The 11,317-nt window shown below is 43.7% G+C and overlaps 1 protein-coding gene across 1 annotated transcript in view; it reads left to right on the plus strand.

Annotated features, from left to right (window-relative positions):
• Positions 1–2,395: 2,395 nt before the first annotated feature.
• The window catches only part of preb (prolactin regulatory element binding), a 14,594-nt gene continuing 5,672 nt past the window's right edge, over positions 2,396–11,317 (plus strand). Inside the window, exons 1-6 of the mRNA XM_005753458.2 lie at positions 2,396–2,819; positions 4,031–4,137; positions 5,150–5,312; positions 5,614–5,809; positions 5,989–6,239; positions 10,777–10,857. Coding sequence (XP_005753515.1) covers positions 5,178–5,312; positions 5,614–5,809; positions 5,989–6,239; positions 10,777–10,857 — 663 coding nt within the window. The 5' untranslated portion in view covers positions 2,396–2,819; positions 4,031–4,137; positions 5,150–5,177. The remainder of the gene's footprint in view (positions 2,820–4,030; positions 4,138–5,149; positions 5,313–5,613; positions 5,810–5,988; positions 6,240–10,776; positions 10,858–11,317) is intronic.

Consider the following 11,317-nt stretch of genomic DNA (forward strand, 5'->3'; position numbering starts at 1 on the left):
GTAGGCGGTAGGTGAAGTGTCTTGCCCAAGGACACAACGGCCAGGACAGAGAGAGCAGGGGATCGAACAGGCAACCTTCCGGTTACAAGACGAGCTTCCCAACCCTCTGAACCACAGTCGCCTCCTGATGCATAGCCACCAGGTCAGCCGCCATCCGGGATCTGTCACAACATGACTGGGTTTTGGCACCACTTTAGCAAGGACCCAGACTGACAGTTTTTCCAGCATGTGACTGTTTTTATGTGTGCAAACCAGTGTGCATCACATTTATTGGCAGGCTTTTCAGTCCCACTCTCTCCAGCCCAATGCTCCTCTCCTTGGGCAGCTTTCCAGTTGCCTTCAGTGCAGCAGAAAGCTCTTCTATCCAGTCCCAGCATCCTACTCATAGAGGAGACATGATTAGGATATGGAGAACAGCTGTGTGGATCAGCCTCCCCTGACACACACCCAGAGCCCACTGCTCCACCCCTCTCTGCAGCTGCCACAGACCACAGGCTGTATGACCAGAGTAACACACTGTATCACTATACAGTCACCGCCCTATCAAACCGAGGCACCAAGGGGTCCTGCCAAAGGAAAAGCAAACCAAAATCAATAACTGAACTGAACAGGAACAAACTGTCTTGAGGTTAAACAGACAGAAGGTCACACAACATGAGGGAGGAAGCAACAATGAAAAGAGGGAGATGCAGACAATATGTCCACAGAAGGAGATCGAGGCAGCATCTGGGACCTGTGAACAGATACAGGCATGTTCAAGACCCTCGTGATGGGGAAGAGACCAGGCAGCTCATTGTCCTGCCAAATATACGAGAGCCAACACAAACTCAGGGTGGCATTTCAGTCTGATGAGGAGGAGCCATTATTGGCCCACAGTGACTCAAGAGAAACACTTGTGCACCCTGGGAAGCCCCAGCAGCCTAGACCTATTGTAGTGTAACTAGGGGAGGATTCAGGGTCACCTGGTCCAGCCCTAACTATATGCTTTAGCAAAAAGGAAAGTTTGAAGCCTAATCTTGAAAGTAGAGATAGTGTCTGTCTCCTGAATCCAAACTGGAAGCTGGTTCCACAGAAGAGGGGCCTGAAAACTGAAGGCTCTGCCTCCCATTCTACTTTTAAATACTCTAGGAACAACAAGTAGGCCTGCAGAGCGAGAGCGAAGGTGATAGGGTGATATGGTACTACAAGGTCATTAAGATAAGCTGGGGCCTGATTATTTAAGACCTTGTATGTGAGGAGCAGGATTTTGAATCCTGGATTTAACAGGAAGCCAAAACAGGAGAAATCTGCTCTCTCTTTCTAGTCCCTGTCAGGACTCTTGCTGCAGCATTTTGGATCAGCTGAAGGCTTTTCAGGGAGTTTTTAGGACATCCTGATAATAATGAATTACAGTCGTCCAGCCTGGAAGTAATAAATGCATGAAGTAGTTTTTCAGCGTCACTCTGAGACAGGATATTTCTAACTTTAGAGATGTTGCACAAATGGAAGAACGCAGTCTTACATATTTGTTTAATATGTGCGTTGAAGGACATGTCCTGGTCAAAAATGACTCTATTATGTAGAGGTTTGATTCCCAGTCATCGTATATTTGTTACTGCCCCCGTGGCGGTTTTATGAGGAACAATGGGGAAGAAGAAGGTTCCAGTTTTGTACAGAGCCCCCTTGCCCTTGTACTCTGTGAAAGTGGACCCTGACACAGGGCTGGTGATCAAAAAGTATATTCCATGTTCTGTTCTGATTGGATTAGCCAACACAGGCACGGTGGCTCATAACAGACAAATGGTGCACAGTGATCATTTAACCAGAGGATCTACAATAACTTTAGTCAGAGATGGAGAAAGAGATAAAGCAGACAGGAGAGGAAGAAGAGAAGAACTGCAAATGACATGTAATGTGTGTTGATAAATTATGTGTTTTCATCATGTGAAACATCCTGAAAAACAAACTAACTTGTGTTATTAAAACGTTGCATGAAAATCCAGGCCAGTTTTGTGCAGGATAAACAGATTAACTGTGTGAGCGTGTCTGCAGATGCTCAGACTGTCCCAGCTCATGGCATCTGGATCTGTTCACAGCAGCTTACTTTGATCTGCATACACACAGCTCCATAAACGCTGAGGCATTTGTAATGAAATAAGATCTTTCTCCACATTTGATCTTCATGTTCTGCCTCCTACATTTAATCTACTGAGGTCACGTTTGAATAATTAGATTTAAAACGAAATGTAAAATTAGGATTGAGCTTAATCTAAATGATGAGCATGGACATTATAATAAAATGATACCTTTTATATCAAATTTTATTCAGTGTATGATGACAAGATGCTCCTGTCATGGTCAGCACTGGTCTTTATTTACCCGTTGCTATGTTGAATCGTAGTTTCGGGGCTCTATTGATCATGCCTTTCCCCCCCTACTATGGCACTCAGCAGAGTGAACCTGAGCGCTTCAGTGCGTCATTCCATTGAACCACACTGAATTCACTCTGATCAGCTGTTGTGGAGCAGGAAGCTCGGAGTTGTTCAACTTGGAATTTATTTTTAAACTCCGTTTGTTGAACCTACTTCTTGGAATCAAGTCAACACACGACACCAGACGGTGGCGATGATGCACCGTTCGCTGTTTGCCCACCGCCATTCCTTCTTTTAAGAGAAAGAAGAAGAAATCTTAACGCCTGGTTAGCTGCTGACGTGTATGTGCGTGGAAGTGTCAGTGGATATCGTTTAGTTCTTTCCGCGACAGTTCAGAATGAAATCATTAGATTGAGCTCGTACCTCGATGGTAAAACGAGCCGAGGATAGCGAGGACTATCAGCACAGGTAGGTGTCCAACATTTAAATCACTGACCGGCTAGCCGGCAGAGCTAAAGCGCTAACTGTAGCAAATACAGCCGAATGCTATACATTAGCAAACCGTAGCGGTTTAAATTAACATGGTTCTGGTTCCGTCGCTGCCACCGTTTCCTTTCACCTCATGGGTTTTCATTCAGTCGCTGCTCAGCTGCTCTTTAAAGCACAGAGTCCTGTGACAGGCCGGCTGTGTAGCTTCTCAGCCGTCCAGGTTACAGCAGCCTTAGAGCTTGAAAGGAAGGTAACTGCACTTATTTTCAGGGTTTTTCTTCTGTGACGACATTTCGCCTCTTCCGTTTGATCTCTCCTTCATTTCCCTTAAAACTGAACAAACGTCTTGGAGAAGGGACGAAACGTGTTCAAAAATCCAATTGACCTTCTTTTCAAGCTTATATGGGACTCAGTAGCTTTCTCAGTCCGACACGCCAGCACATCATCAGCTGCTTCAAGAAACACGATTACTACATTAACCCAGAAACTAGTAATACATGAAGGAAGAGGACATCAGCCACGCAGGTTTCATTCCAATGAATAGAGTGGCTTTTATATAGTACTTAATTTAATTAGCTTTAAGCATTTCATCTGCGTACAATTCATGGCCGTTTAAAGTGGATGTGAAACACTACATATATTAAGTGTAATTTACACCATAGAGCCTTAAACACACACACACACACACACACACACACACACACACACACAGTCACGGCTTTAACACTGTCAGGGAAGCGAGAGTTAAGCGCCTTCAGCATCGCTACAGGAGGAAAATAATGCTACATAACATTGTGCTTGATTGTTTGGCATTTATGACATGTTTTAGAGCAGGGCTACAGCGTGTATATTAGGCTAATGCATGTAGTGTTTGTGATGAGAACAAACCTCAATGTCTCAGGTGGGAAACAGTGCTAATCATAGCTGTATTTACATAATAAAATAATCCAGGGTTGGGGTTAGAGGAAGCTGAAGCATCATGCAGATTCTAACCAGCACCCAGTTATTCAGCATGAACATTCATGCAAAACTTGTGTGTGCACATGCTTCTGCTTCACACTCAACTCGACCTGTAATGATTTGTCCATCAGTCTGCTCTGTTTTTCAGCCTGTTGGCTCCAGTGTTATAAAACCCCTCACTCTACTCATACTGTTGTATTAATATCTAAATGCTGTTTTTGCCTCCTCAGGGTAACAAAGCGTCGCACAGCTGCACACAGGAAGGCACACAGCTGCTGCCCTCACCAGCAGCTGAACAGCAACACACACAACAACACTTTATGAGGACTTTCCCGAGGTTAGCAAGCTCCTGTTTAAACCTGTATTTTTTGCACTATATTGGATGACTTGAAAATAGTTATAATAAAAGAAGCCAGAAGAAAGAGCACATTGGAGGAGCTTAAACTGATAATGGTTAGTCTTTTGCTAGAAATATAACCTGCTCAAAAAACATTAAGGGAACAGTTGATGATCATCACGTATAGTCGGTTTCACTTCTGACCTTCAACTCTGGTGCAAATAAAAGTGCAAACAGGTGTGCTGGTGAGGCAACAAAACAAAAGCAACACTAAATCTTTTTACCCACTAAAATGCTCGGCGTAGCGGTCTGGAGCTCTGTTATACTGTGGACTGAAAGTATGTGAGACAAAGGGAGAGATATAGAGTCTGCAGCACTGTTCCTGAAATCGTCATTAAAGCCTTTACTGGGAAAAGCCAGCCTTAAACTCAGGAGTGAAGACGGGCAAACGTGGTCGCTGCTGTTTAACACAGTGAAATGATGCAGCTCACAGCTCCGGTTTTATATCCGATACCTGCAGCAGACGGGCGAGTCTAAAGGGGGCATGGGGTTCCACGGCTTTCTGAACATGTTTCAACTTGAAAGTGGAATAATATAAAATATTGCATTAATATTTAAACATTTTAAAATAAAAGCTTTCTTTTTCACAAGCCAGAAAAAACGTACATGGGCCATTAAACTCTGAGCCACTAACCTGAGGGTTGTAAGGTTGGACCCTGAATTATTGTTAATATGATTTCATGTCAACACCAGCAAAACACCTGTTTCCAGCAGCGTGCTCTTAACGTCACAAAGCCTTCCAAGCAGCCAGAGTGAAGGTCATTATTTTATGCTGTATCATTTTGTTTGATTGGAAATGGAAGCTGCTGGACTAGACGTGACTAAGATGGTTAATGGTTGCACTGTTTAATAAAGTTCAGGGACGCCATCGGCATCGCTCAGTGTAACCTCTGTAGCTCCAGCAGAGGGAGGACAGACGACGTCACAGATGAACTTACTCTGTTTTCCACAGGTGTGTCTTGGCAGCTTTGTGAGGAACAATGGGGAAGAAGAAGGTTCCAGATTTGTACAGAGCCCCCTTCCCCTTGTACTCTGTGAAAGTGGACCCTGACACAGGGCTGGTGATCATAGCAGGAGGAGGGGGGGCCTCCAAGACGGGCATAAAGAACGCTGTGGTCAGTACTGAAGATGGGTGTTGTACAGTCGCTGTAGTGTTGCTGTGTCATTGTCCTGATAAGGCTCATTTATGTGATCTAATAACGTATACCAGGATGATCACAGACAGCAGGCGGCTTACATGCACACATGAGTTCTTCTGTTCACTTGTGCTTTTCTTCTTGTATTTCTTGACTCTCTGGAAACAAACTAACAAAAATAGTGTTTTGAGTGTGTTTGGTGAGAGTATCCTGATACATGATGCACACTGAGTTTGTATCCATAGTACAACAGTAGCAGACTGATGTTTGTGTTTTACAGCACTTCCTGGATCTGCAGCTCGTTGGGGAATACCAGCACAGTGCCAGTCTCCTTCACTCCCATGATACTGACACACGTGCTACCATGAACATGGCTGTAGGTAAAGGTGTGATTGCTGCAGGACAGGATGGGACCTGCTGTCTGATGCAGTTTAAAGAGTGCACGCAGAAAGAAGCCAAAGATGCTAATAAAGATGGTGAGGCACACTGCTACAAGCTAAATATGCTAAAATGACACCTCTTTGTGTCTGATTCAATTTAATGTTATATTTCCCAAACAGCAGCTACAGCACTGAGCACGAAGAAAAGGGGTTTATGGTCTGAGACAAAGACTGAACACCTTCTGTTCAAATAAAAAGTGTCCTCTGTGCTGCAGGGAAAAGCAAGCAGCAGGGTAACGCCAGGCTACGAGCTGGGAAAGGAGACAAGTGTGGACAGGATGGAGTTACACCATCTGGAAACATGTCAGATATGAAGGACGAGACGATTCACATCTCTGTGACCGCTTCAGCTGAAGTGCAGTCAGACCTGAACCCTCAGGATCCGCTTCAGAAAGTCGTCAGGTTCAGTCCTGACCAGAGCCTGCTGCTAACTGGAGGCACCGATGGGCACATCAGAGTCTGGGAGGTAAGACTCAATCGTTTCAGCCACAGCTGTTAAACATATACAGTTAGCTCCGCATAGACAGAGACGGTGTTTTCTTCTAATGTTGGTTCTGAACATTACCACAATGAAGAACACTTTCAGCCTTCATGCAGTGTGTGGAACAAAAAGATTGCATAAACTGAAGCATTTCTTTCAAAAACACAATCCCGTCACTTCAGCGGCTCAAAAGTAATAAATAAACTAATAACTAAAGTATTGATTTCAGGGCTCGCAAAATCGCTAGTCCGATGTCCCCGGGGCTTTTTCCAGTCGGGTTACTAAAATCTATCTCAGCCCTGCCTGTCGGGCTATCATAGGAAGGTGCTTTTGCAAATGTAGCTGGGTAATTGTGTCATTAGCATCGATGAGCCTCTCATTTTGTGATCGCACAAACTGTATAAAGAGCGGCAGTACTGACTGGTGAGTGAAAAGCCGACCACAACGCCGAAAAGTTCTGACAAATCAGACTACGAGGCAAAAAGAAAGCGCATCTTTTTTGGTTTCATGGACAAAAGAATTTCTGTGGCTGGGATATGACGAGCGAAATAACATCATGTTCTGCAGGGTGTGTCGTGAGTTTTTGAGTCGACAAGCGCCTTTGTTACTGGGACCAGTAATTTTAGGGAAGACCCCATCAGAACCCGTGAGACATCTGTGCATCACAAGAAATGCATTATTGCAAAAAACATACTAAAAATAAACCAAGCACAACAAGAAGTCCTGAAGAAGCTGTACCAGAACTGCGTACCATGTTGCAAAGAGTGAACTACCACTGGCAAAATTTAGCCGTCTTTGCAAACTTCAGAAAGCAAATGGCCTCGATCTTGGTTCCACTTGCCTCAGTGACCATGCTCGCAGAGTTTATTGGAGCAGCAGCACAAATTTCAAGACACCGGATTGAAAAGGAAATTCAAGAAAGCAGGTTCTTATCCATTCTTGCAGATGGCAGTACAGACACTGGTATAATAGAACAGGAGCTGGTTCATGTCAGGTATGTGAGGGATAATGGTGACGTAGCCACATACATGATCAAACTTCAGCCAGTCAAGAGTGCAAATGCTGCAGGTATTTTAGAGGCTTTTGATGAAGCAGCGAACACCATGGGTATCAGAGAAGATACGTGGAAAGAGAAAGTAGTGTGTGCAACTGTTGATGGCGCTGCAGTGATGATGGAGTAAACAGGAGTAGCTGGGAGACTGAAACAGAGGATGCCCCACATCACAACAATCCACTGTGTGGCACACAAACTAGAGCTAGCCGTGCTGGATAGCGTGAAAGGCTGTGAGTACCTGGTGAAATTTGAAGATACACTGAAAACCATCTTTAAGATGTACTACTATTCCCCAAAGAAGCGAAGAGAGCTGACAGAGATAAGTGAGCTGCTAAATGAGAAGCTGGCACCTTTCAGTGGGCTGAAGAGCACACGGTGGCTCCAAGCCGGCGGAGATGACTGAAGGCTGTGGAAAACAATTACACTCCCACTGTTGTTCATGGCAGAAGGAAGTGATGTCAAAGCCGAGGATGCAGCCGAGGCTAAGGGGTGGTGCAGGAGATGAAGACTGAGAAATTTGTTCGCTTCCTGCGTTTCATGTTGGACTACAGTACCATCTTATCCAAGTGCTGTACGGATTTTCAGCATGATAACCTAAACATCACACGAACAAATCAGTTAGTTGAGAGCACAACATCACGCTTACTCAGCCTAAAAACAAAACCAGGAGAATATCAGAAAAGCTTGGACACAAAGTTCACAGCGAACCAGGATGGTAGCATTTGCTACTGTGGAACTCAGCTAACAAAAAGTCAGCGACCTGCTAGCAGAGGTGAGGGCACAGGCAGAGGCACCTTTGGTGCAGAGATCCAGAAGATTATTGACAACACAGTCAAGTACATGGACAACAGATTTAAAAATCTCCATGAAAAGCCTCTCTCTAGTTTCAAGGTTTCTGACCCTTCCACTCTTCCCCACCCCAGAGAAGAACTAGCAAATTATGGGGATGAAGAGGTGGATTATCCTGTCACACATTTTGCCTGTTTGCTAGATGAGAAAGAGAAAATTCCACAAGAATGGATGGATCTAAAAGTGTGGCTTGCAGAGCGCCGGGGTAGCAAAGTAGATTGCTTGTACAGAGATCTCCTCTCTGAGAATCCAGAACATCTCTCTCATATCTTGTTGCTGGTGAAATTAATGCTGACACTTAGTCCATCGACAGCCATCTGTGAGAGAGGATTTTCTTGCATGAACCGAGTGAAGACAAACATCGTACCTCTCTACACCCTGAAACACTGAATGACTGCATGCAACTCTCCATTAATGGGGAAACGGTTGAATCTTTTTGCCCTGACAAGTCGATTCGTTTCTGGATGTTTTCTTGAAAAGGTTCAAGACACCTGGATCATAAAACCCCGACAAGAACAAAGAGCAGTGAAATGGAGGGCAATGCACAGGAAGAGAAAGCTGATGAAGGAGATGCTATGCCCTCAACGTCGAGTGGCATTTTCTCATCCGTGACTTGAGTGGAAATGTCAGATCAGGATCTGACACAGGCTGATTCATGTCCTACACAGTTCTTACAAGTTCACAGAAATTTCTGTTCAGTTAGAACCAAGTGTTTGAGTTGATGATTGTAATTTATATACAGTTGTTGTCATTTTTGTTTTAACATTTTTTTGATTGATGTTTTGTTTCCTTTATTTTTATTGTATAATATTATAATCTTTTTTTATTCAGGCTACTTAAATTTACTTTGGGCTACCAAAAACTGAAGAGTGACTGGCCGAAGGGCTAGCAGGGATTTAGAAACTTTGCGAGCCCTGGATCTCTAGTACTTGGTTGAGAACCCTTTGCTGGGAATGACAGCCTGGAGTCTTGAACTCAGGGACATGAGCAGGTTTCCTCCTTTCTAATGCTCTGCCAGGTCTTTACTGCAGCAGCTTTGCTGTGTGTTTGTGGGTCTTTCTGTCCAAAGTCTTCAATAGTTAAATGCTTAATTGGGTTAAGATCAGCTGACTGATTTGGCCATTTGAGAATATTCCCCTTCTTTTCTTTAATAAACTCCTGGGTTTGTTTGGCTGTGTGTTTTTGGGTCATTGTCCATCTGTATTATGAAACGCCCCCCAATCAATTTGACTGGCGTTGGCTGCATTTGAGCAGACAGTTTGTCTCTGAACACGTCAGAATTAGTTTGGCTGCTTCTGTCTGTGTCACATCTATAAACACCAGTGTCCCAGCACCCCCAAGCCATCAGTCTCCACTGTGCTTACAGATGTGATGGCTTTGGGTCATGAGCTGTTCCACACCTTCTCCATGCTTTTCTTTCTTGCCATCGTTCTGGTAGAGGTGGATGTTGGTTTCATCTGTCCAAAGAATGCTTTTCCAGAACTCTGCTGGCTGTTTAGGTGTGCTCTCTTTTGTTTCGCTTTCTTTTCTTTTTTCTTTTTTTGCAAGCTCCAGTCTAGATTTTTTGTTCTTGAGACTTATGAGCGGCCTGCACCTTGCAGTAAGCTCTCTGTATTTACTTTCATGTAGTCTTCTATGGTAGACTTGGATACGCCTACCTCCTGGAGAATGTTGCTTGGTTGTGAAGGGTTTCTCATCACCATGGAAATGATTCTGCGATCATCCACCACTGTTGTCGTGGACGTCCAGGTCTTTTTGAGTTGCTGAGTTCTCCAGTGCTTGCTTTCTTTCTCAGGATGCACCAAACTGTAGATTTTGCCGCTCCTAACAGTGTGAGTGTTTTCTCTTTCCGCAGTTTAAGGGTGGCTTGTTTCACAGAGAGCTCCTTTGACCACATGTCTGCTCACAGCAAAATCTTCCAAATGCAAGCACGACTCCTCAAATCAACTCCAGGTCTTTTATCCGCTTGATAATGACAGAACGAAGGAACTGCCCACACCTGCCCATGAAATGGCCTTCGTCAGTTGTCCAATTACTTTTGGTCCCTTTAAAAAGAGGGTGGCACATGTTAAGGAGCTGAAACTCCTAAAACCTTCATCCAGTTTGAATGTGGATAACCTCAAATGACACTATGTCCATATTCATAATGTAACTATAACTGGAATGTTTCAGTAAACAGGTAAAATAAAAAATAACAAAAGCGACAAATACCTAAGTACATATATTTCTAAAGGTGTTACTACAGATGTTGGTAACAGCCCATCCAATCCATGCATGCAAAGAAATCAAGCATAGCTCTCTATAATGTTAATATTATGTTAAATAATGAGAAATGACACAGGGGAGCATTGAAAACACAAAGAAAGGCATGAAACCAGCTGGAATCTCAGTCATTAGGAAGCAATCATTCAGTGCACGTCTTGTTGTTGTCGGCAACAGTGGTTACTGAAGGTAACCATGAGCACTGGGGTGATAATCTGCAAGTGGAAAGAACGTGATTTCACTATAAACCATAATAATGTATTTATTGTTTTTGAGCTCAGTATTTAGTGGAGGGAGATGTTATAAGACGCTGCAGTGGAAGAATAAAACGTCTTCACCTGGTATGTCCTGTTTCAGTTTCCTTCCCTGAAGAAAAAGTTTGACTTCAAAGCACATGAAGGAGAGATCGAAGACTTGGATATAAGTCCTGGGAACAAGGTCAGTGTCAATATTTAACAACACAACTTGCACCACTAGCTAGCATCTGCTCATTAATGCAAATGTCTTATCAGCCAATCACATGGGAGCAAGCCAGTTTAGTTTTATTTATATAGCACCAAATCACAACAAGTTATATCAAATCACTGTAAGATATGTAAAGTACCCTACAATACAAAGAAAACCCCAACAGTCATATGACCCTCTATGAACAAGCATTTTAGCAACAGTTGAGAAGAAAAACTCCTTTTTAACAGGAAAAAGAGAGCCAGAGATTAATAATGACTAATAATTGAATCCAGAGTGATGGATAACCACAGTGAGTCTAAAGGTGAGTGAAGAAGCAACACCCAGTGCATCATGGGAATCCCCCGGCAGCCTACGTCTATTGCAGCATAACTAAGGGAGGATTCAGGGTCACCTGGTCCAGCCCTAACTATATGCTTTAGCAAAAAGGAAA

The sequence above is a fragment of the Pundamilia nyererei genome, unplaced genomic scaffold (assembly GCF_000239375.1).
Source record: "Pundamilia nyererei isolate P.nyererei 1_Seehausen unplaced genomic scaffold, PunNye1.0 scaffold00429, whole genome shotgun sequence".
NCBI classification, from domain to species: domain Eukaryota; kingdom Metazoa; phylum Chordata; class Actinopteri; order Cichliformes; family Cichlidae; genus Pundamilia; species Pundamilia nyererei.